The 26,405-nt window shown below is 31.2% G+C and overlaps 2 protein-coding genes across 3 annotated transcripts in view; one reads left to right on the top strand and one right to left on the bottom strand.

The window, feature by feature from the left end:
- Window positions 1-24,891, top strand: part of LOC118185105 (uncharacterized) — a 44,390-nt gene extending 19,499 nt beyond the window's left edge. The window contains exons 2-3 of the mRNA XM_035354908.2: window positions 14,849-15,887; window positions 23,372-24,891. Coding sequence (XP_035210799.1) covers window positions 14,854-15,887; window positions 23,372-23,480 — 1,143 coding nt within the window. The 5' untranslated portion in view covers window positions 14,849-14,853 and the 3' untranslated portion in view covers window positions 23,481-24,891. The remainder of the gene's footprint in view (window positions 1-14,848; window positions 15,888-23,371) is intronic.
- Window positions 24,892-25,403: 512 nt separating this feature from the next.
- The window catches only part of LOC118185107 (U2 small nuclear ribonucleoprotein A'-like), a 45,655-nt gene continuing 44,653 nt past the window's right edge, over window positions 25,404-26,405 (bottom strand). For both annotated transcript variants that reach the window (XM_035354910.2, XM_035354911.2), the window contains one exon: window positions 25,404-25,566. The gene's annotated coding sequence lies outside the window, so the exon portion shown is untranslated. The remainder of the gene's footprint in view (window positions 25,567-26,405) is intronic.

Below are 26,405 nucleotides of genomic sequence, written 5' to 3'. Positions count from 1 at the left end.
TAAGTTACATTTTATGAAGATCATTACTGTCGAGATCATTTAATTTCTATCATTTCGTACGTATATAATTTTTCTATATGTAAAAACCAAGGCAGAAGAGAAACATGCGAAAGTAAAATATAATTCATTCTAATTTAAAATTTTATCTCGGAACAAATTTGATCGATTTTTAACGCATAAGTTACATTTTATGAAGATCATTACTGTCGAGATCATTTAATTTCTATCATTTCGTACGTATATAATTTTTCTATATGTAAAAACCAAGGCAGAAGAGAAACATGCGAAAGTAAAATATAATTCATTCTAATTTAAAATTTTATCTCGGAACAAATTTGATCGATTTTTAACGCATAAGTTACATTTTATGAAGATCATTACTGTCGAGATCATTTAATTTCTATCATTTCGTACGTATATAATTTTTCTATATGTAAAAACCAAGGCAGAAGAGAAACATGCGAAAGTAAAATATAATTCATTCTAATTTAAAATTTTATCTCGGAACAAATTTGATCGATTTTTAACGCATAAGTTACATTTTATGAAGATCATTACTGTCGAGATCATTTAATTTCTATCATTTCGTACGTATATAATTTTTCTATATGTAAAAACCAAGGCAGAAGAGAAACATGCGAAAGTAAAATATAATTCATTCTAATTTAAAATTTTATCTCGGAACAAATTTGATCGATTTTTAACGCATAAGTTACATTTTATGAAGATCATTACTGTCGAGATCATTTAATTTCTATCATTTCGTACGTATATAATTTTTCTATATGTAAAAACCAAGGCAGAAGAGAAACATGCGAAAGTAAAATATAATTCATTCTAATTTAAAATTTTATCTCGGAACAAATTTGATCGATTTTTAACGCATAAGTTACATTTTATGAAGATCATTACTGTCGAGATCATTTAATTTCTATCATTTCGTACGTATATAATTTTTCTATATGTAAAAACCAAGGCAGAAGAGAAACATGCGAAAGTAAAATATAATTCATTCTAATTTAAAATTTTATCTCGGAACAAATTTGATCGATTTTTAACGCATAAGTTACATTTTATGAAGATCATTACTGTCGAGATCATTTAATTTCTATCATTTCGTACGTATATAATTTTTCTATATGTAAAAACCAAGGCAGAAGAGAAACATGCGAAAGTAAAATATAATTCATTCTAATTTAAAATTTTATCTCGGAACAAATTTGATCGATTTTTAACGCATAAGTTACATTTTATGAAGATCATTACTGTCGAGATCATTTAATTTCTATCATTTCGTACGTATATAATTTTTCTATATGTAAAAACCAAGGCAGAAGAGAAACATGCGAAAGTAAAATATAATTCATTCTAATTTAAAATTTTATCTCGGAACAAATTTGATCGATTTTTAACGCATAAGTTACATTTTATGAAGATCATTACTGTCGAGATCATTTAATTTCTATCATTTCGTACGTATATAATTTTTCTATATGTAAAAACCAAGGCAGAAGAGAAACATGCGAAAGTAAAATATAATTCATTCTAATTTAAAATTTTATCTCGGAACAAATTTGATCGATTTTTAACGCATAAGTTACATTTTATGAAGATCATTACTGTCGAGATCATTTAATTTCTATCATTTCGTACGTATATAATTTTTCTATATGTAAAAACCAAGGCAGAAGAGAAACATGCGAAAGTAAAATATAATTCATTCTAATTTAAAATTTTATCTCGGAACAAATTTGATCGATTTTTAACGCATAAGTTACATTTTATGAAGATCATTACTGTCGAGATCATTTAATTTCTATCATTTCGTACGTATATAATTTTTCTATATGTAAAAACCAAGGCAGAAGAGAAACATGCGAAAGTAAAATATAATTCATTCTAATTTAAAATTTTATCTCGGAACAAATTTGATCGATTTTTAACGCATAAGTTACATTTTATGAAGATCATTACTGTCGAGATCATTTAATTTCTATCATTTCGTACGTATATAATTTTTCTATATGTAAAAACCAAGGCAGAAGAGAAACATGCGAAAGTAAAATATAATTCATTCTAATTTAAAATTTTATCTCGGAACAAATTTGATCGATTTTTAACGCATAAGTTACATTTTATGAAGATCATTACTGTCGAGATCATTTAATTTCTATCATTTCGTACGTATATAATTTTTCTATATGTAAAAACCAAGGCAGAAGAGAAACATGCGAAAGTAAAATATAATTCATCCTAATTTAAAATTTTATCTCGGAACAAATTTGATCGATTTTTAACGCATAAGTTACATTTTATGAAGATCATTACTGTCGAGATCATTTAATTTCTATCATTTCGTACGTATATAATTTTTCTATATGTAAAACCCAAGGCAGAAGAGAAACATGCGAAAGTAAAATATAATTCATTCTAATTTAAAATTTTATCTCGGAACAAATTTGATCGATTTTTAACGCATAAGTTACATTTTATGAAGATCATTACTGTCGAGATCATTTAATTTCTATCATTTCGTACGTATATAATTTTTCTATATGTAAAAACCAAGGCAGAAGAGAAACATGCGAAAGTAAAATATAATTCATTCTAATTTAAAATTTTATCTCGGAACAAATTTGATCGATTTTTAACGCATAAGTTACATTTTATGAAGATCATTACTGTCGAGATCATTTAATTTCTATCATTTCGTACATATATAATTTTTCTATATGTAAAAACCAAGGCAGAAGAGAAACATGCGAAAGTAAAATATAATTCATTCTAATTTAAAATTTTATCTCGGAACAAATTTGATCGATTTTTAACGCATAAGTTACATTTTATGAAGATCATTACTGTCGAGATCATTTAATTTCTATCATTTCGTACGTATATAATTTTTCTATATGTAAAAACCAAGGCAGAAGAGAAACATGCGAAAGTAAAATATAATTCATTCTAATTTAAAATTTTATCTCGGAACAAATTTGATCGATTTTTAACGCATAAGTTACATTTTATGAAGATCATTACTGTCGAGATCATTTAATTTCTATCATTTCGTACGTATATAATTTTTCTATATGTAAAAACCAAGGCAGAAGAGAAACATGCGAAAGTAAAATATAATTCATTCTAATTTAAAATTTTATCTCGGAACAAATTTGATCGATTTTTAACGCATAAGTTACATTTTATGAAGATCATTACTGTCGAGATCATTTAATTTCTATCATTTCGTACGTATATAATTTTTCTATATGTAAAAACCAAGGCAGAAGAGAAACATGCGAAAGTAAAATATAATTCATTCTAATTTAAAATTTTATCTCGGAACAAATTTGATCGATTTTTAACGCATAAGTTACATTTTATGAAGATCATTACTGTCGAGATCATTTAATTTCTATCATTTCGTACGTATATAATTTTTCTATATGTAAAAACCAAGGCAGAAGAGAAACATGCGAAAGTAAAATATAATTCATTCTAATTTAAAATTTTATCTCGGAACAAATTTGATCGATTTTTAACGCATAAGTTACATTTTATGAAGATCATTACTGTCGAGATCATTTAATTTCTATCATTTCGTACGTATATAATTTTTCTATATGTAAAAACCAGAAGAGAAACATGCGAAAGTAAAATATAAAATTAGGCAAAGCAACACAGTTGCGATCAACATAGTCGGACTTTAGTCAAAACTCTACCGATTTCGAAAGGAAACAAGTACAAATCCCTATTCATCAGGAGGCAAAAAGTCAGCAACGAATGGAAAGTCACGGTTCTATTTATACCCAAAATGAATAAAGCGAATGAGAAGTTACCACCATCATCTGTCGGCAGAAACAGTAACGAAAATCGAAAAATTAAGTTATAGAATTTTAAAACCGTCAAGAAGGACTGGAATTAAAATCATTAAAAACAAGATAAATGTCCGTGAGTGTGAAAAGCTTCAAAAAATTCAAATTCGAGAATGGAAGGAGCTTTTTGGATAACTTATTCAGACCCAAAGTCAAAATTGTGATTAAATTTGCAACTATAATTAGCTGCCGAAGTCTTGTAAATTTCGCCATTTCGGACATCAGATTAGTGTTCGTTGATGTGAAACTTTAGATTCTTTTAGTTTGGCCGGTATATCTCAACCCAAACTGACAAAATATGCTATAAATTTCCCCCAAGAAATTTCGAATCTTTAGGATTCATGTATTTTATATATTGATAGACTTAAAAATTGTAATTCTAGACAAATGGTGCTATTTTTTAATTGAAAGAAGAAACAAACAAAAACTTCCCTTTGATGCAGATTTCTTTGCTCCTGGTGAATAGTGTGTTGGTGTATGTGATTATGGCAAAGTCTCGAGAGCTATCTGCCTAAAGGGAGAGATGCCTTCGTGGAGGGCTTTCTAAGTAAAACTGGCTCGTATACACGTTACACAAGGGGAAATCCAATAAAACGCCCATGCAGCCAGCCCATTCGCGGGATTCGAACCTCGGAACGAACTACCAGTGTCCAGCGACTTTACCGCTCGGCCGCTGGTGGGCCTTGCTGAACATGAACGTTTTTGTCGTAGAAATCGATAGAGTCTCGCCTAAAATCTACGCTAAATGCAAAGTTGTTGCTTTGCTAATTTTATGATTTATTTTTTCTAAAGCATTTTACTTTATTCATCACTTCTTTCATCTAGGATTTCTCTGCAAAACCCCGCCATGTCCCATGTCCATTTGATTCTTTGATTCTATTTTAATAATAAGTTACATTTCATATATAACTGCTGAGATTTTTAATTTTTAAAGAGTCTAATAACATTATTAGAAGAAATTTCGCAAAATATTTCAAGTTCGCTGTCCTTTCGATTAACCATCGAACATGGCTTTAAACGAACTCTGCCGGTTTACTGATGAAAGTACCAAAAAGATTCCAGTGTTAAGAAAATAATTTCCTACGTTAATTTAAAAATTTAGCGAAATATGTACATTGTATTCAAATTACGACCTTAAGAATTTTCGATAGGCTGCATCAGTAAACATGAAAGCCAAAGGATGCTTTTTTTTTTATTTATTTAAGAATAAAATAGAATATAAATATTTGAGAAGCGAAAGATTACTTCCAGAATTTTTGGCGAGTCTCGTCATAACGAATGTCTGTTTATGCTTTGTCTTATGATAAACACCTGAAACTCTAAATTTATTATATTCTAGTTATTTTCAGGATTCTAATTTTCCCACTCTCTATAATTTTCTTGATTTCGATACCTACATTTCACCATGTAATTAATCACTGATTTTATCTATTTAGCCCGAGTTCTAATTGTACATTACGAAAAAAAAGGGGAAAAAAACGGCATGTCATTTAAGAAAAAGTCGAATTTGGGGTCAAAATACCTATAGTAGAGCAACGCTATAATGTACATTGCAACAATGTATATTTCGTTGTTAAAGCACCGAAAAATAACTGTAGCATCTCTATCCGTATTTATTCGATAAATGGAGACTGAAAGAAAGCAAAATGGCGAAATCTTGCACTTTGCCAAAGATTTTAGAAGATTATGGTAGCATTCTATCATCCAAGCCCAATTTGGCTCATGCCTAATGGGGTGACTCATGCCAATTTGACTCACGACTTAGCGTAGCGTTCATTCGTCGCTAGATATTTTGCAGATCAATATTAGCGACCATAAAATAGGCAAGTTATTATGTTCTTTGTCTGGCAGACTGCCAGAACTTCGATTTGAATTCACTTATCATCATCAGGACATGCCCCCACACTAACACATCCGAGAATCTATAGACAAAAATGGCTTCCAAAAATGTGCGTTTCAAAGTGAGGTAACTTTATATCGCAGTTGGGACTTCCTACGTTAGGAATTTCCGTGATACCACAAATTTGAGTTTGTTACACAATGATAGTTCCTTTAATATATGAGATCTGGGGAAGTTTATTAGTCTGAAACCTCTTAACAGACGTGAAACGAATCATCGCTAGATCTGAAGTAGCTACAAAGCTTTATATTTTAACAGAATGTAGAACATCAATGCATTTTCTTATGCTAACAATATCAGCCACAATTCATGGTGGTTCAACTAAACAGAACAGTCAAATTTAAGCCAGCAGCAGCAGCAGCCGAAGAATACTCGAAGCTGGTTAAGTAATTAAACAGAAGCGTAAAAATAAAGATGTCGGCAAGGATATAACTCGAAGTCGAATAAGTGCCGATATTAGAGTTGGCAGGAACGAAGGCTTGCGTGTACTCCGCAGAAGTACGCTCTGTCTTAAACTCCATAACCTCTATTTAAATACTAGTTATCTCATTTACATTCTGGTGAGGAAATTGAAAGTAAAGTACAGATCCAAATTTTAATAACTGGTTAGTTTTAAACAATAACCCCATAAATATATTTCAAATACACTGCTGGCCATTGAAATTGCAATGCCATGAAGGAAAGCAAATACAAAAAAGATATTTGTTGCGCGTAAAAACAGTGTGGCATGAAGACAAAATGATTAAACTTGTACGCATTTTTGGAGGTTTACAGGGTGCTGAAACAGCTGCCACCCCTGGTCCTTACCCCATTAGGTATGAGTCAAATTGGGCAACTCATTCCATGTTGTTTCTAGTCTATGCCACACTTCATCAACCGAACTTCATTTCGGACAAAATTTCCCATTTATAAAAAATAATAATAATAATAATATAAGAGCCTGAAATTAATAATGTGTCTTTATGTAACGCTCACGTATATACATAATGGAAAATAATTCAAATTTCCAAAATATTTTCTATCAGTATTTCACAGACTAAAATTAAAAATATCTTCTATGTTTTCTTATCAGTATTTCACAGACTAAAATTAAAAATATCTTCTATATTTTCTTATCAGTATTTCTCGTACTAGTAATAAATTTATATACAGTACAAAGTCTTTAATCCGAACTCGTCGGGACTTCGGCGATTCCGGATTAGGGGTTTTTCCGGATTATAGATCATCAATTTAAACCTGGTAAGATAGCATGCAGAAATTATAAAATTAAAAATCTGAAAATTTATGAAATAAAGAGCAATTATGATCTAAAGGGTATCAAAATTTACAAAAAAAAAAAGCTTAATAATTATTTGTTTACTTTATTAAACATTTCTTTCAATGTAAGTTGTTTAAGTTGCTTCGTTTTATGTGCTAATACTTTCTCTTTAATTCTATAAACAGATATAATTTCTTGTTCAGTTACAAAGTTCCGGTGTTCAAGTCCTGTAATTGCTGTGCCGAGAATACCGACTAACTTGTCAATCGAAATTTTTTCGTTTTCACTAACCTCTCTGTCACTTTCTTTATGCCTTTATACATTTTTTGCAGCAATTCCATTTTTAGTTTAATAGACATCGAAACATGCTTTCGCTTTGTAGATCCTTTGGCAGCTCCAGAATCGGAAACTCTTTTTGATATAATCGAAAGTTCAAGCTTACTTTTTATAAAATTGCTCTAACAGTCTGCAAAAAATAATAAGCCAGATCCAATTAGAAGATTAAGGAACAACGCAATATGCAACATTAACTGAAATAGATAATTAGATAATTTTAGCCTAGCTTATACTGTCCGTTATACATTAAACGCGCATGCGTAAAGGTATTATGTGCATGCGTAAACGCATATGCGCATGCGTAAACGCTAAGCATGGGTAAACGCTACGCATGCGCAGAAAGTTTGAAGCCTTGAGGTCCGGATTATGGACGTCCGGATTAAAGACTTTGTACTGTAGTAGAAAGAATGCTTGGCTGAATCAACTCGTTTCTTCAGAAACGACTATATCAACAACTTTGTTCTAAATTTTATTTCGATTATGCTGAACGATACGGACAAAATCGAGAAAATCTTCTAACACACGGCAAACTTATCGATTACTCCATTTGATTTTTCTAAACGTTTCTCTTCGCAAAACGTGTGATGAAAATACACCTATCAATCGAATCAAGTGAATGCTAGTTAATAATTCATTACTGTGAATGCAAAGCAATAATGATCGACAATCATCAAAGATTAGTGTTTCTTTTTATCTGTTTTGGAAACTTTTAAGCATAAGCATTAGATAGAAATAGATACGCCCAAATTAGCATACGATTTGGAGGCAAAAAGTGCCGACATGGAAAAAGCACTTCCGTATATTGTCAGTATTTAAAAAAAAAAAATACTGATGACAAATGTCTGCACTAAAATAATACCATTTTCATAGTTTGTATTAAAATTTTCATATTCAGTCTTAAAACTTCAGAAAAGGATTTCCATTTTTTAGTAAAAATAGCAATTAACTGCTCAAAATATTAAGAAAAGTAAATCATAACATGCTGCTCTCAAGGCATTTCGTTTCTTTTTACTATTTAAAAACATTTAACATTGTTACGTGTTTTTGACAAAGAAAATTAAGCAGTAATATTGCTTTAAAAAATCTGAAAGCTTTCAGATTTTATATTAAGGCCAAAGGGGCGTTTTTTTAATGCTTTGTGTGTTACCTTTATTCATTAAATATCATGTTCTTCGCACTTAAACCATAACATTCAATTCAACAGCAATATCGTAAAATATTTAAAAGAGCATATCTTTAGAATTTCCGATACACAATCTCGCGATGGAGATTTTTTTTTTTTTTTTTTTTTTTTTTTTCCCCTCGTGTAATGCTGATATTGCTCACTTCGAAATAGTTGAGTTTCATAATCAAAAACTCATAAATGCTTTACAAAATATGAAATGGATAATAAAACAAATTCCAAATTTTGGCTTCCAGATGCCTCTATTCGGGTGAAGATGTACGTTATTCAAAATTGGATGGCCCTAGGTATCGTTGTTTTATCACAATGCGAGAAACACATATACATTTATGCAGATTCTTCGTTATTTAATTTCTTTAAATATATATAGTACGGGTCTCTAATATTTGGTGGCAACAATTTAAAAAGTGATTTGCCGTTTATAGTGAAACAACACAAAATGCCAAAACAAAATTAATAACTCTTCTGGGCAAATTGCCCCTTTGGGTTAAAAATACATTCATTTTGCAGCGCTTTTTTTTTTTTAGTCCAAAGGGATTTGAATCCCGAAGGACTATTAGTTTCGTTTTGGCATTTTGCGTCGGACGGATAAATGTCGGTTCACTTTTCAAACTGTTGCCATAAAATGTTAGAGTCCTGCATTATATTTGAAGAAATTAAATAATGAAAATCTGCGTAAATGTATGTATATTTCTCACATTGTCATAAAATAACGGTACATAGAGTCATCGAATTTTGAATAACGTAATCCTCCAACGAATATGAGCATGTGGAAGACCAAATTTGAAATTTGAAATTTGTTTTATGATCGATTTCCTATTTTTTAAAACTTTGACGAATTTTTGATTAACAAACTCAAGGATTTCAAAGCGAGCAATGGCAACGTTGTGCAGAAAAAACATTTTTATCTCCAGCGCGTGAGTCTCTGTATCGGAAATTCTAAAGATATGCTCGTTTTAAAACTATTTTGCGATATTGCTGTTGCACTGGATCTTATGGTTTAAGTGCGAGGAACATGATATTTAATAAAGAAAGGTAACACACAAAATGTTAAAAAACGCCCCTTTGGACGTAATTTAAAATCTGAAACATTTCAGTTTTTTTTTTTTTTTTTTTTTTTTTTTTTTTTTTTTTTAATTCATTAGCTTGGTGTTTTCTTTGAGGCAACAGAGGAATGAAAGAAATTTTTTGAAAATCCAATCAGACAGCAGATATAAACGAATGACCTTAACTTCCAGTGCGTGAAGCGTGTAGGAGACGATCATCCCGAGTTTACATAAAAAAAGTTCATCGTAAAGGTAACAATCGTTTGTTTCAACAAGAAAATATTAATAACAGCAGATTGATGTCCTTAGTCATGCGTATTAATATGTCTGAAGACGTTATTAGTGGTTATTGGGGTCACATACCTTATTATTGGAAATATATTTTTGATTAGAACAATGTCAAAGAGTTCCGCGGTAGAGTATGCTGTAACCATGCTTTCTGTTTATTTAAGCATAAAGTTCTTTCTCGATGATATGAAAGGACATTGTCCCAATAACTCAGAGAACAATACGCATTGGAGTGGCAGCCGAACTAAAATGAAAAATTTTAAATGTGCGTACAGTCCCGGCCGAACTCAAATGAAAAATTTAATAAATCTGTACAATGTCAGCCGAATTAAAATGAATGGGGCGATAGCTCATTATTTCGTCGTTTCGGCCTTTGTCCCCTTTAAATGGGACAATCGCCCTTTAAATGGGGGAGAATATAAGGAATTCTATGATTCGCTACGTGAGCTTTATTTTTAGTAGTATGAGTGATTAGACCATCTAATTGATTCGCTATGTGTGCTTCAGTAGTGTGAGTGGTTAGCACATGTAATTGACAATTATATTGTGTGTGGCTCGAATCTCAGTGAAGGCATAATTTATTTTCCTATTTCCTGCTTCAAAAAGAATTCTCTACAAAGCGTATTCAGTGCCTGATAGATTCAAAGGAAGAATGGTTGACATTTTTTATTATTATTTCATAAATACAGCATTCATTAGCATAAGATGCATTTGATATGGAGCTGCACATATTTATCGCAATTATAATAACCAAGAGCTAATAATTCGTTGTAATTCCTTTTCACTTAGTCTTAATCCAAATATTCTTTCGGAAGTCATTTCATGGTATAGATATTAATACCTTAAGAATATCTAACTTTCAAAAAAGTTGTAAAAAAATTTCACAGTTCTCTAAATTTGAAATGACTCTGGTTAATTTGAAGTGGGAGAATTTAAATTATCAAAAATATTCTGGTACTCGTTTCTTATTCAAGCCCTATATAAAGATATCGAATAAATCAATCTAAGATGTGTTAATGAACAATTAAATTTTTCTGTGAATAATTAATTACATTAAAAATGAGACTTAAAATTTCAAACTTTAAGTCAATGCATCTATCTGCATTTCACGAAACAAATTTTTAAGTATCTCTTTATTCAAATGAGTGAGAAGTTAAATTGAATCTAATTAAGTCACTGATTTTTTCATAGATGGTAATCTAAATGGTCATAAACTGATTGTGCATCTATTCGAAATTAATTTTGCGATCCTTTCTAAGTCCATATCAATGTAAAAGCTTTTCTTTTGTGAGAAATGAAATGCATTCTTACGGGATTCATTTGAATGAAATGACAGTTCATTTGTGGAGTGATTAAAATAATGTCGAAGGATTTGTAAAGATTTATTTATTGTTTTAGACTTACTGTGAAAGAATAACTAATGTGTAAAGAAATTTGTTTAAAATTAATTCTTTATATTATCTACAGTTATATAACAAGTTATTAGTAAATATTAACGATAAAAAAATGACTTCACTTGTAAAAATAGTAATTTATGCATTATTATTTGTACATTTTTTGCAAATGAAAGTGGAAATCTTTTTATGTGTACATCTTCCGAAAACATACTTTTGACATTTTTCACATATATTATTTGTTTTGATTTTGTGGCAAAGTCGTACTTGACAAATTTTGCGTTTGTTAGAATGGGTTGCATTGGATGATGTTGCAGTTGATCTTTGTGTGTCTTCATGTTCTGATGACTTTTTCTGTCTTGCAGCAGCTGTTCTACTATAATTGAAACAAGAACTCTTTTCATTGTATTTGTATTCCTGTCGTTTCTTTGTCAGGGATCCAAGTATTTATAGCAGTCAAACCTAAAATATTGAAAAATATCTGGAGGGGTCATCTACAAGAACTAGCTTTTACTGTATATTTTCTGGCCATTTGATCTGTCATATCAACTCCAAATTTTGTGCTGTTATAAAACGGAATAGATTCCGGTAACATTTTTCTTATTATTTTTATCAAAATTTCTGCTTAGAACTTAGAACAGCTACTCTTTTATTTGGTTTGCTTTTATATATTGTAAGAACGCAATTCTCTGATTTATATATGGCAGAGTGGAAGAACGAGGCATGTTATCTACGTTTGTTTGGCTGATTTGGGTAGTTCTCTTTTGTTTTTTTTAATAGTACCAACTAGAGTTGTTTTTTTTCTTTTTTTTTTTTTTTTTTTTTTTGGCCAATAATTTTGTCGCGAGAGACATGCTAGTGGAAAAGTTATCGGTCGTGATATTTCTTCCACAGCTTGTATATGGCTCGACAAGTTTCAGAACAACGTGTTCACCGAGATTCGAATAACAAGTACTACTTTAGCTTATTGACAAACTGCATCTTATCAAGTATACCCCTAAATCGACAATTTATCACGTATTTGTATATTATAATGTGACGGTAACTGAACTGAAATGAAAACTGTTATTTCAATACAGAGCCGAACTGGTCCTATAAGAAATTTACTCAATTCAATAATGAGTCATTTGATTATTTAAAATTTCCCAAGCAGTCAAAATGATTGCTTTTGGGCAATATAGGTATAACACATATATATACCGGAAATGAAAGAAGGGGGTAACTACAATTATTAATAAACGCATTTTTATGCTGTACAAAAAGTCGCAAAATTCTAAGAAATATTGTCATTATATACATAATAGTTTTTCTAATTGAAATTAAAAAGCAGTCAAAATGACTTCCTTGGGCAATTTAGTGTTAAGAATCCAGTCGTGTAGCCTATCTTACTTTATTGTGATTTCACATATTTATTTTCTGTTCGAGTTACTTAACCACACGGGATGAGCACCGAGGGAATGCGTTCTGTTAAGTTTAATTCAAATGAAAACGGTTATTTAAAACTTCTTCTCCAATTATCTGTTCTTCCAAGACATAGCGAGAATTCGCTACGTAGTCTTTTCAGTAGGGTCTACCACTGGATCATCCCGAAAAGAACAAGGAAATTCTATAGATTAAATACTGAGGATCGAAAGATTAAATAACCGGAATTAAATGTTGAGACACTCCACATTTAAAAGGAAGAGAGACGATACTAAAACCAGTCACACTTTATCAATAATAGACTAGATTTCTAGAAATAGACTGATTTTCATGAACTACATTATCGATTTATACATAAATAAAGCTAATTTGCTTGTAATAAATTATCGATTTAAATGTTTATTGCTTCTAAAATAATTCTTCGGGAAAGGTACACGAAAAGGTACATCTTTTTGAAAGAATTAGTTTCGTACTACTGTCTTCCATTATTTTTTAGACCAAAGGGGTTATTAATTTCGTTTTGGCATTTTGCGTTGATTCACTGTAAATGATGGTTCACTTTTCAAATTGTTGCCATCCAATATTAGAGCCCTGCTCTATATCTAAAGAAATTAAATAATGAAGAATCTGCATAAGTGTATGTATGTGTTCTCGCATTGTGATAAAACGACGGTACCTAGAGCCATCCAATTTCGAATAAGTACGTCTCCACCCTAATACAGGCATCTAAAAGCCCAAATTTAGAATTTGTTTTATTACCTATTTTATATTTTGTAAAGCATTTATGAATTTTCGATTAAGAAACTTGACGATTTCAAAGCGAGCAATAGCAACACTATACCGGGGGGGGGGGTATCTCCAGCGCACAAGACTGTGCATCGGAAATTCTAAAGATACGCTCATTTAAAAATTATTTTGCGATATTGCAGTTGAATTGAATTTTATGGTTTAAGTGCACGAAAACATGATATGTAATATAAGTAACACGCAAAACGTAAAAAAAAAAAAAAAAAAAAAAACCTCTTTGGGCTTAATGTAAAATCCGAACTTTCAGATTTTTTTTTATTGTCTTTTTAATTCTTCATTTAAAAATTTCGCTTTGCAAGGAATTATAAAACATCTGAAAGCAGGCCACCGATCATCTCTTTCAAAATAATTGCTACTGAAGCATAATAATCGTTTTCATTCTACGCAGAGCATCCTCCGCAGCGAGGCTTTATTATAGACAGAAGATGTAATTCTCACCCTCCTTTCTCGCAAAATGTCATCTCTTCCATCCCAGGTAACGAGGCCACATCCGCATATTTGGGAAACTGTCTTCCTAGTTCTGAAACTGGTTGACCGAACCTCCGTTTCAGTTGGTAGGACAAGCCGCATGCGCACTAGGCCAAGGCAGTCACGGGAAAGAAGTAAAAATAGAAACCGACCGGTTCTTCAAGACCATGACATTGAATTAGATGTGTCTAGATTCGGTGAGCACTACTATTAAGGGGAGGGAAGGGATAGGTCCGAAAAAGTGGGTTATGTTTTTGTTTGGGTCTTTGACTCGGTTCCGTTAAGACACTACAGATATCCGTTGCATTTCGTTGACTTAAATTTCCGAGTAATGAACTTTGGAGTTCCTGAAATCGGTAGCATTTCGTTCATTTCTTGAAGTTACGAACTTAATCACTAATATCTTTGCTGAAATTTTATTTCCATTTTTCATTCCGCCAATTTCAAAATTCATTCCAGAAATAAATAATATCCACTTTTGAAGATACATAAAAAGGTAAATTTGAAAATAACATCATTATTACGACTACACTATACTGCGCATACTTCGAAAGGAATCATTATTTGTGGTCGAAAGCAGTTGTCAGAAACTCAAACAGAAGCAATAGATTCCGTTCCTTTTACATTTCATTTTTCTTTCCCGAGTACAAATGGTTTACTTTACTTCTGTTCTGCATTTTACTTTTGCATTACTTGTTTTGCTAAAAAAAACTCTTGAATTGATGTATAATTGCCACACTAATAATGTAATCCTAGGATAATATACTTTATAATCAAAATGATTCTTTTTCGGATTAGCATTCCTCTTATGACACAAATACTGATTCAAAAATATATTTTTGAAGACAAATTAATATCGAAACATTTTTTGTTTTAGGTGTCATGCTGCGAGTATGGTGCGTCCTGGTGGTGATGGCAGCGGCAGCTTTTGCGGCGGCGCCCTCCTCCTCCTCTTCGAGCTCCACCAGTACAAAACGGGAAGACCCTAGCTCTGGAGGTGGAGGCTCTGGTGGACAGCCTGTATATTCTCCATCCGCTTCATCTAATAGTTACAGCAGTGCGGCGTTCGATGCATCCGATGCTAGCAGCGCGTACAAATCTCCACAAAATTCTCAGGGAAATCTGTATTATTATTACTATCCAGTGCAGGACAAAGCCCAGGACAATGCCTATGCTAGTTCTTCCACTCACAATTACGCCACTGCCCCGGCTAATTCCAACCCTTACGAAAGCCAAGATTCTTCTCAAAACAGTTATCATGCTGCTGCTCAAGCCAGTGATGCTTATGCTTCCCAGGATGCAGCATATGCTGGAGCACTCAACCAGCTCAGTCAATATAGCCTAGCCAATGGTTACTCTTTGGGAAGTGCAGGACTGGGAGCAGCCATGAATAACGCCAATCACTATTCAAATGGCTATGCTAGTGGCTATGCTGCTGGTATTCCAGCTTCTGCATATGGTGCTGCAGCTGGAGCCCTTGGTAGCTACCCTGCAGGAAGTGCAGCAGTAGCAAATTATGCACCCCAAAGTTCAACACTTGCACAATATGCAGCTCAGTTGACTGGCTATGGAGGAAATCAGTATGGAGCAGCAGCTTCAGGTTATGGAGTACCTCAAGGTTATGGCACTCCAAGCAGACGGTATGGCCTAGGAAGCTTGATTATGCCAATGTTAGCTTTAGCAGGGTTAACGATGCTCATCCCAACTGTCACCAGCAATCTGGGAAGTAGGACCAAGAGATCTACAGATGCTCAAGCAGCAAGTCCTCTTTCCATGATCAGCGAGTACAAAGACAAGTTGGAAAGATATTACTCACTATATAGGACCGCCGTAGAAAAGGAAGAATGCATGAACAGGATCATCTGCGAATTTGGCAGCGCAGTCAGTGACGTTAAAGGAAAAGGAGCAGTTGTTCTGTAAGTATTCTTTATAAATTCTTTTTATAAATTCAGTTTTACAAAACCACCAGCTTGAACTATTTGTACTATTTTTACATTAACACTTTTACATTTAGCAAAAATAATTCCATACTCCTAGTTTTATCGGTTACTTCAGATGCAGTCTTCATAACTACGCTAAATTTTTCACTTATTTGCTTAAAAATTTAAAAACTTATAAGTGAACGACATATGTTAGCAACTAAAATTTAAAATGGAAGTGCAAAGGTCCTCTCTAGCAGCTAGTTTGACACAATGTAAAAAATTAGAGAGCTGAAAAATAAAAAGGGAAAATAAAGGGAAAAAAAAAAGAGAGGAAAAATTAAAATAATAATTCTATATTCAAAGAAGTAAAAAAAAATTGAAAAAAGGGAAAAGAAAGAGTTTTTGTTGCTTGTTCATTATCGTTCTTGCGATACATTTTTATATACTGGAAATTTGTTGACAGATAAACCTGGGAACTTAATATTCTGGTGGAAACTCAACTGAGCTAGCGAATAAATTCTTCTTCAAGTAAAATCTATCTATCTGCCTATCCATTTATACGTGTGTGTGCGTGCAGTAAATTTAGGATGCGTGGGAGAGAAGAAATCAATATTTTTTTAGTCATAACCGAGATGGTTATAGATGTTGCTTGTATAGATAGAATGCCTAGTAGAAGAATGGAACTTGGAGACAGATGCAGTTGAAAATTCACCACATAATTTTATTATTTCCTGATGAATAATTTCTTAGTACACATTTCTCGGTTTATGCATCATTATGAGTGCGACAAACACTCTACAATTCTATATGCAACTTGTCACATTTTGAGACAATGTATGAAACGGTGAAAGAAGCAACGCAAGCCCAGCGAACGAAAGGCAGGCAAAATTAAGCACACATTTCAGCAAAGCATATTTATAGAGTTTAGATTACAGGAAGGGGCCATAGCAAATAAAACGACTATTGCTAAATTAAAGTTAGCAGTTTTCTTTCATATTTTATGTCTAGTCGAGAGCACCTCAAGTGAGGGTGAACTATTAGAAAATTTGGTACTTTTCCTTTTTGCCGGCGCATGCGATAAAGTCGCCAATAATGGTACAACGGAATATCCTTGCTGGTAACCTTTTACTCCTCGTTTTCAAAACAAGTCGCAGCCATTATCAGATTGATTGTTCCTTTCAATATTGGCATACAATTACATAGAATTTTTACCCAGATAGTTTAATTTTATGCTTTAAGCTTATTCGCGGGCGGTAATTAAGTCAATTAGGATGCAATCACACCGCTCACCGGATGGCCAAAATAAGCTATTCGTATGAATTGAAATAATTCTTGCATTTAAACCTGTATTCCAAATTAAGATTTAACTTGAAATTAATGTAGATAATTACTGACAGAATTAGATTTTTGTAGCGTAGTTTACGTGAGATGAGATCACTTGGGGTCACGTGATATGAACCGGCGAATCAGGATGTTGTACCATGAAAGCATAATAAATTCTTGAATTAATGTCTTTTTACAAATTTATTGTCTTTATTTATTGGCTTTTTTTACAAAATTTTAAACGTCATTAAAATATTTATACTTTTCAAAACAAAAATTCTTAGAACTAACATTTATCACCATTTTTTATGAGTATACTGTGTGTTGTCTGCTTGGCGAGATTTGCGCTGGCGAAACGGAAAAGAACCGAAAATTCATCTTTCTGTTATAAGTGTGTGTTAAGGACAAGGATGGACGCTTCGCTATGAAAACTAATTTTACTTTATTCTATATCCATATGAAATGGATACAGAATAAAATGCTCTTAATCTATTCAATATCTAGAAATGAAAAAATTCCTATGATCGTTCTTCAGCATGCTTGGAAAATCAATCTCGTAGCATATCCAGAATAGTGTTTATATTAAAAGTGAAGAGCATTTTTAAGGAGTGAGGATACGGACATTCAACTACGCATTCTCAGTGCCTTTGAAGGTCGTTAACCTCCGTTTAAAAAAAAAATGTGCTTCAATTTTCTGTGTGAAAATTTTAAGATGTTTATCCATAATGCAACTTCATAATTATTTTCTTCCAAAGATAGTGTGTTAAAATACAGTCACTTCAGGGAAATAAAACTCAAATAATGCTATGGATTTTAGAATTTTACATCACGTTTTTTATGAATAAAGCAAGGTTCTAGCAGTTAGAATTATATTATCATATGGAAAAATAATATGCTTTTTTGAAACTTTAACATGTAATGCTTATTATATTGAATTTTAAAAATTTAACGGTATTTCATGAAAATGATGAAAATTCTATGATACCAAAAGATTAAAATTTTCATAATTTATTTAATAAAATTAAGCAACAAATTTAGAGATTTTAAAATTATTTTATTTAGGGAAGGTTATGAAAAATTACTGTATTAATAATTATATTTTAGAATCATTGCTTTAAAAAAACTTTGAATTATTTTAAAAATAAGATTGTTTAAAAATTTGAATTTAATCATTATTTTAAGAATGAGCTAAATGTAAGAAATGAATGAAATAATTTTGAAAAACTGGTATAGAATATGGTAAACAATGTTTTCAGTATAATATAGAAAGTATGTAATATTTAAAATATTGAGTATTGTTAAATGAAAAAAATAAAAACGTGACAATAATTTGAATAACTGTAATAAAATTTATATGGGTAACATAATTAAAAAAGTACAATTTCTAGAAGAAATTACTTTGGAATTATGGTAAATAAATGTTATATTTAATTAACTGTATAGTATATATAAATAATTGTATGTAAAGATACAGTATGTTAAGGGATTACTAGTTCAAAAACAGAGGCTTGTTTTTAGGGTTTTTAGGCTCTGTAACACACACATATATGTGTGTGTTACAGAGCCTAAAATACACATATATGTGTGTGTTTTCATATTTTTCCCTATATGTAGTGTAAATGCGAATTAGTTTCCCTCAGGAATTCCTTTATGAAGACATACTTTCCCTTAGGCAAGAGTAATCTTTATGTGCTTTAATGTACTCAGTTTAATAAACGAATAAAAAATTCTGTACATTATTTTACAGAATTCTATAAATATATATGCCTAGGATCAATGCTTAATTTCGACCACTCTACAAACATGATTAAAACGTCTGAAGTGAAAGTTTAGGAAATGCACATATAAGATATCGATATCTGAAAACAAAAATCATTCGACTTCTGATAGAAGAATTATCGAATTCAAGTCTTACAGGAATAAATTGAGCTAGATCACATTCTGTTTCACCAATTAAATCTGAATTTAGTATTAAGTTTTATAATGCTCTTTCACTGAGTTATTTTAACTCTATGAATATGATTAATAAGTTTCATTAAGGCTCGATGATTTGAAAATCAACATCATAAAATGGAACTCGTCAGACGATTTTAGGTATAAACAATCAATCCGTCTATCAGAATAAAAAGCTGTACTTAGTACTTCCTTTCATTTTCAATTTATAAACTCGGTAATGAAATGAAAAAATAACCATATGTCCACTCTTATTGTAGAGACTTGATTTATTATGAGCAGTGCTCCATTGTTTCTTTGAAGAGTTCATGAAAGGCACAAATATTGTGCTTTTTAAGTTTCTATTCAACCTTGACTAGATTTCATCACATGGCCAATGCCTGAATACTAGAACATAAAAAAATAAAACATAGCAAATATGTAATACTATGATTGTAGTTCCTGGAAAATTAATGGCAACTCTCAAAGTTACATTCTGCATAAAGAATGCTTTGTAATAATGTTATGAGACTCACAAAAATAGCTTATTTACTTTTAAAGTAAAATTAAATATTTAAAAAATTGATTTATAAATTAAAATTTAAGATTAATTTTGTAACTAGATAACTTTTCAGATTCAACTGTATTGGTCAGTCAGAGACTTGTACTTCTATTGAATAATTTTCAGAACATGCAACACTTTCATTTACTTGTAATGTGTAATTGCATTACAAAAATATTAAATAAATATAGCAAAATATTATAGGCATTTGCTTGTATTGTAACAAATAATAATAAATAAAATCTTAAAAGAATACAATTGATCAAATGTGTTTACAAACTAAAGGTTTTCAAATGTCGTAAACTATGCGAAGAAATAAGTTGCACAATATATCTTAATATGCACATTAATTCCTAGAATACAGTGTATTGTTGGTGCAGTATTTGTTTAAATTCTGTCAAAGATATTGCCCATTTTAAATGTAAACACAAAATTGCTTGCCACCATTCATAAAAATGTTTAGCCCAAAAGGCCACTTTGTCTCGAAACACGATCTTGTGTTGTTTCTTTCTTTCACTTTAATGTTTTTCATTCGAGCCGGTTGGCAGTCGGAAAAACATACGACAATATTCTTTTATATTTAATCTGGCTGTTATTCCAATAACAAACTAAATTGTTTAAAAGTAACAGATGTAGTTCTTATTATCTTTTTTCTTTATAATCTGATTTATTTAAATAAAAATGCATTTATCATGAAGTACATCCTAAAACACTTTTATAAAATTTCATAGCATTTTTTTTTTTCACTTTTTAAATATATTGAAGATACATAACATTCCCATGGCAGTCTAAAAGCAAATTCATTCGATATCCTATAAAAATGTTTTGATATTTCACCTGTGCAATGTCTATCAGCAATCTCTACTAATAAACCATATTAAACTCTAAAACAGCTCTTTGGAGTGATCGTTAAAATCTGAAATTCCGATTTCATTTTTAAAAAAGCTTTTCCATGAAAATTTATAAAATATTTCTCTTTCTTTACAATAATGATTGTAAAAAGAACATGACCTAGAACTACAAATAGGTCAGTAACAGCATAATAAACTGAAAATTACATTGTAGTGGCCCCAACTGAATTTTTGATATGTAATATTTAAGTTTTATAGTTTACAATGAAAAAAACATTTAATTCTTTTTCATTGTAAGCAGGGTCCCTGTGCAAATTAAAATTGGCCACTCTGTTTTACAAAAATATAATGTATTTGATAACCAGTGCTGTGCACCATCTTGTTCCCTGCTAGTATCGGACCTGATTGTAAGAATGGTTCTAAAATGAGTTACAATTAGAAAGTTAATGCTTGGAATTTCGTGATACTAGTTTCACATTTCATGAAATCCGCATTCTGTAATATGGAATTTTAAAGCAACTTTAGGGTTAACTTTATTTAATCCAGTGTCTTACATTATTTAAAAAAAAAGAAAAAGAAATAGAAATGCAGTTATTTTATACAGCTCAATGTGAAATCTATATGCATTAATTTTAAAACATTAAGCAGTAACAAAATTAAAACGCATGAATTTTTGCTCATTTAGAAAAGTAATAATGGTAAAAAACATAAAATAATCTTGTCATAAGAATTTTTTGTGCGATTTATGAAAAATTTATTTACTGAATTTGCTTCATTAGAGGTCTCCAGTTACTCCTATTAAAGAAATAATCATTTCTGCTTTCGATCACTTTAATATTATTCAAATAATAGTTCATAATTAAACCAATTTTCATATTATGGCATTATTTGGTGAACTGTTTTGTATTTTTCAGAAAATTCCATGATGGTACCAATCAGAAAGTTGAATATGAAGCATAAACCTTTTCCATAATTGAAGAACTAGTATCAAAATACATTAAAAAAAATCTAAATTTCACTCTACAACACAAGAAAAATATTTCGTAGACTTGAGTTGCCATTCCAAGAAACTTAATTGCAGTACGAACTATTAAACTTATGTTCGTAGTTTAATTTTCTGCCATTACTATTATTTAAGGAACGAGTCGGTAAAGTTGCAGGAAAAATTAATGAAATGCTTGTTTCATCATTTATTATGAAAATGGTGATTTCAGCAATGCTTATGAGTTTTATGATTTAGGAATAGCTCTCTCTCTTTATATATATATATATATATATAAAAGAAGCTCTAAACAATCTTACTTTTAACAGCTTTTAATGAGAATAGACACTATAAATAAAAATTTAGCTTGTAATAAAATTGAAATCTAATTTAATATTTATTTTATTAATATCAGAAAAATGGGTAATTGTATGTATTTGCATTTTGTAATGGCTGACAAAGCAAATTCTTCCCCTTTGACAAAAAAATTAACACTGAAGGTTAAGTAATACATGTGAAAAATTTAGAACTTTGTTTTTTGTCTTTTAAGCTATTCCTTTAATAAGACAATTAATGTTCTAATATTATGAATATGTATGAATTTAAAATTAGTAAAACTTTTGAAAAATCAGAAAGAAGATACATTTTGTCATCTAGGAAGTTTCAGAGAAAATGTAATTTTGGTCAATATTATGTGTAGAAATTATCAAAGTCAGCAAATCTGCAAGAATTTTAAACGTAAAGGTATAAAACTTTTTCCATTTAACTTGCTAAAGAATAATTATTATTTTACAGAATGGGCATGTTGTTTGTTCTACAGGAACATATTAAATTAATTTTTTTTCAAATCTGTTCTACTTCTAGAGTTAAAATTGCTTTTATAAAATTCTTACTTTATTTTGAGAAACTTTATCATGGGAAGTGCATGTCAGGAAGCAAGCACATAAAAATATATCATAGTACATATGAGAGCTGATCTGAAAGTTTTGAGACAGCTGCAATTTTCGTATTCCGGTATTAGTTGTCACAATCTGGTATTGGATTTTGCGAATGCTGTCAGTCGACTCATTTGAATATGCAATTTGACAGCCACGATGTTCAGTATTTTGTGATAGCAAGTAGAAGCATTTTAGTATGTTTTTATGATTATAAAGCGGAAAAGTGATTGAATTTTGTTTTAGACCAGGGGAAAAGCCTCTACAAAATGCTTGAAATGTTACAATATGTATTGGGTCATCTGAAAAGTCCTTCGGTGTTTTAAATGGAAGAGGGTTTTTTATTATTTTGTTACTGCTGATATGAGTGTCCTTGATTGAAGGAGTTGTTTAAAAAAGGGTGTTTTCTAACACTGCATAATTTTATCATGTGTTCCGACTTTTTTTTTTGCGTTTCAGTGCGGTGCGGAACCCAAAAAGTTCATTTTCGTCATATTATGCTCTTCTATTTTAAAAAAAAAATGTTAGACTGATTCTAAAATTTGTGCTCTATATGGAAATCTGATGCCATATTTCAAAGGTGGTTTAAAAGTGTGAAAATTTCAACCTCGAAGATGATGGCCAGTTTAGACTACCATTCCTACATTATATTAGAAATATAATGTTTAGATCTGTGATAAGCGATATAAGTTGATTAAACATAAAAATTGTGTAATTTATCTGAAAAATATAATTTGAATAATATGATTTTATAAACTGTTTTGAAGTCAATATAAGGGTTAAACAATTACATTTTATAAATAATTTTACATGTTATTTAGAAGTTTTTCCCCTTATGAGCTAATCAGAATAATTTTAAGAAAAATTTAATTTTTTTATTTGTCGTTTTATAGAGTTCTCGAAAAACTAGTTCCAAAGCACATGAGACCCAAGATGAATGTATTCAAAGCTGGTGCTCTTTCAACCGAAATAGGAAAGTGCAAAAAACTTTTCAAGTGCTGAAGAACAAGTATTCTGGAAATACTAAAAAGAAAACAAAAATAAACTGAACATATCTTTCACGTTGTCAGCTTTGGCCAAGAAGTTGAAATTGTTACTGTCTTCCTCTACTGTGCCCAACATGGTAACTACTTTTTAATGCTGTCTTTTCTGTTTTTCTAACTTTTCATCAGCTGACCGATGTCTTCCAGCTACATAATTTCAACAGAGCGTACAGGTGACGCTCGACCAATCAAGCAGCCCAATCTGATGCATGTAGCTCCCAAGGCACCATGACCTCCAAAGGCCAGCTGCATGAATATTTGAAGTCTAGTTCGCTGCTTGAGGCTTTTATAGCAGGAACACTTCTTGGCCTTAATAGAATATATTTAAATATTATTCTACATTCAGTGCAAGGTTTTCAGGGTAGCTATGATTTCCTGAGCAAAGTTCTACTTATTTTGGTCTGTGACATCATATCACCTTGCAGAGTAATTGTTTGTATGTACGTGTTCATAATTTAGAACTTTTTTTCGTTTCGTTTTACGTATGATGTGTTTGATTAAATAATATTCAATGTAAACCACTCTATGATGATACAGAACGGTGAAATTAATACATATCTAGTTGAGAGGAAAATTCTCAACAGAATGTAGAGAAATTGTAAAGCATTTTTATGAAGTGCTATTATATATTTGTATACGTGTCATGAACAATCTCGTGCATATAATTTTATCATTATTATTTGAGGTATTCTTAAGAGTTTTGTCCAAAGGGTATCAGCATTATATTTATATCATCTTTTTTATTGTTATTTCAACTAATAAGTTTCATACCTTTAGAAGTTCTTTATGTCAAAATGCTACCTAAATAATAAATTTCAAATTTTAGCGTAACTTATCTTTTAAGTTTGCAGTGTTTTGGCATCTATTTCGATCAACTGTTAATATCCAAATTCAGAAAGAAGCAGAACATTTTCCTTAATTATAAAATACTTACTATCCAACTAAGATTAGTTGAGAATTTCAATTTTGTTTACCATCTCTTTTCTCAATTATTAAATAAAGAAAATAATGAATCTTATTAGTTGCATTTTCTTCTCACTTTTCATACCGCAGTACTATTTCTGACAGTCGATCGTGAACTTATACAATATTATCAAGTAAAAAAAAGTGAGTATATTAATAAACTTACAAAAAAAAATTTTTTTTATTCAGTACTACATAGCTATATATTTATATATATTTTTGTTGGTTAAAGAAAGAGTTTGATGTATTTTTGTGATTAGTCTTTGCATAATTCCACATCTACCTTCTTGTCAAAGAATGGTCACAAGTACTGCGTTGTACTTATTTATTCTATTTTCATTTCATTATTGCTATGTAAATGCTGTTTGTATGTTTTGTTTGTGAAAAATAAACGTTCCGATAAACAAGTTGCATTATTTATTTTCCCACTGCATTTATCTTAGCATAACTGTTTGAAGTTAATTCAGTATTAATAAACTGTTAACACTGTGTCATTATACAGTTAATTTTCTTGTACCGGCAGCCGAGTGGTAAAGTTGCTGAACGTTGGTAGTTTGGTCTGAAATCCCGTCAAACGGGCTAGCTGCATGGGTCTTGTGGTTTTCCCCCATGTATGGGCACCTTGGTGGAGGACTTTATAAAGGAAACTGGTTTGTATACACATTACACATGGGGGAAAACCACAAAAACGCCCACGTAGCCAGCCCATTCACAGGATTCGAACTTCGGGCTGAAATACCAGTGTTTAGAGACTTTACCATTCAGCCGCTGGTGTAAAACTGAAAATTTGGGTCAAAGAGATTGGTAATTAGCAAATTTTAACTGAGACAAAAGTATTTATATGTTTTTATTTAACTGAATTTAAATAACTAGAGCCCCCTGTAAACGGGCAAATTAAAATAACCATTGTATACAAAACTGACAAAATTTCTTGAAAAGTTTTATTGTAATATGTACAAACTGAATGAAACATCTGATGAATTATGGCAGGTATGTTACAGCCATAAACAGTAACTACTCTGCCCCGAATCTTTGATACTGAAACTTCAAAATGAAGGGAGGCGAATCACAAATCCTAACATCTAAAATCAAAATTTACATGAATAATTAGACAACATGTACAATTAATCTAACATGAGGGTACGGTGAAAGTTCTCGGCCTGACGCAGAGATGGTGCTCCAATCAGCAAAAATTTATTTTCTGCCTAGGTGCACGTGTCATTAGTTAGTATGACCAGTTTCAACTTGTTCTCTCAAGTAGTTTGTTAACACGAATTTTTGCATCAGACGTCTCGCGTGTTATTCTTTAAAATGAATAAACTTGAATATTGTACAATCATAAAATTCTTCGTTTTGACAGATTAACTCCTACTAAGGAAATTCATGCAAAATTGACACAAATTTACGGGGACTTTGCTCCTTCCATGTCAACCGCCGAAAAGTAGGCAGCTGAATTTAAACATGGTCGCACATCCCACGAAGATGACTCATGTGAAGGATGGCCAATAACAACAACCACATTGGAAAACATCAAAAAAGTGCTGCATGATATTGTGTTGGATGATAGGCGAGTGAAGGTCAGCAAGATAGCTGAAACTATAGGAATACTGGAAAAAAGGGTGCAAAACATCTAGGGATGCGAAAGCTCTGCATAAGATGGGGGGTGCATTTGCTGAATGCTGTTCAAAAGCAAATGCGCAAACGATTTTTTCAGCAATCTCATTCAGTACGGATCCGAACAATTTTGCGCAGCTATTTGTCACTATGAATGAGACATGGGTCCACCACTACATGCCAGAAATAAAACAGCAGTCCAAGCAGTGGGTGGAAGCCAGTGGTTCAGCACAAAAGAAAGCAAAGTCGACTGCATCGCCGGAAAAGTCATGGCCAGTGTGTTTTGGGATGCGAAAGGGATCCTGTT

Source organism: Stegodyphus dumicola, chromosome 5 (assembly GCF_044657685.1).
Source record: "Stegodyphus dumicola isolate Sdum_Otavi_A_Nest chromosome 5, ASM4465768v1".
Classification (NCBI taxonomy): domain Eukaryota; kingdom Metazoa; phylum Arthropoda; class Arachnida; order Araneae; family Eresidae; genus Stegodyphus; species Stegodyphus dumicola.
Note: the sequence above shows the minus strand (reverse complement) of the source record. Positions and strands in the feature narration are given on the sequence as shown.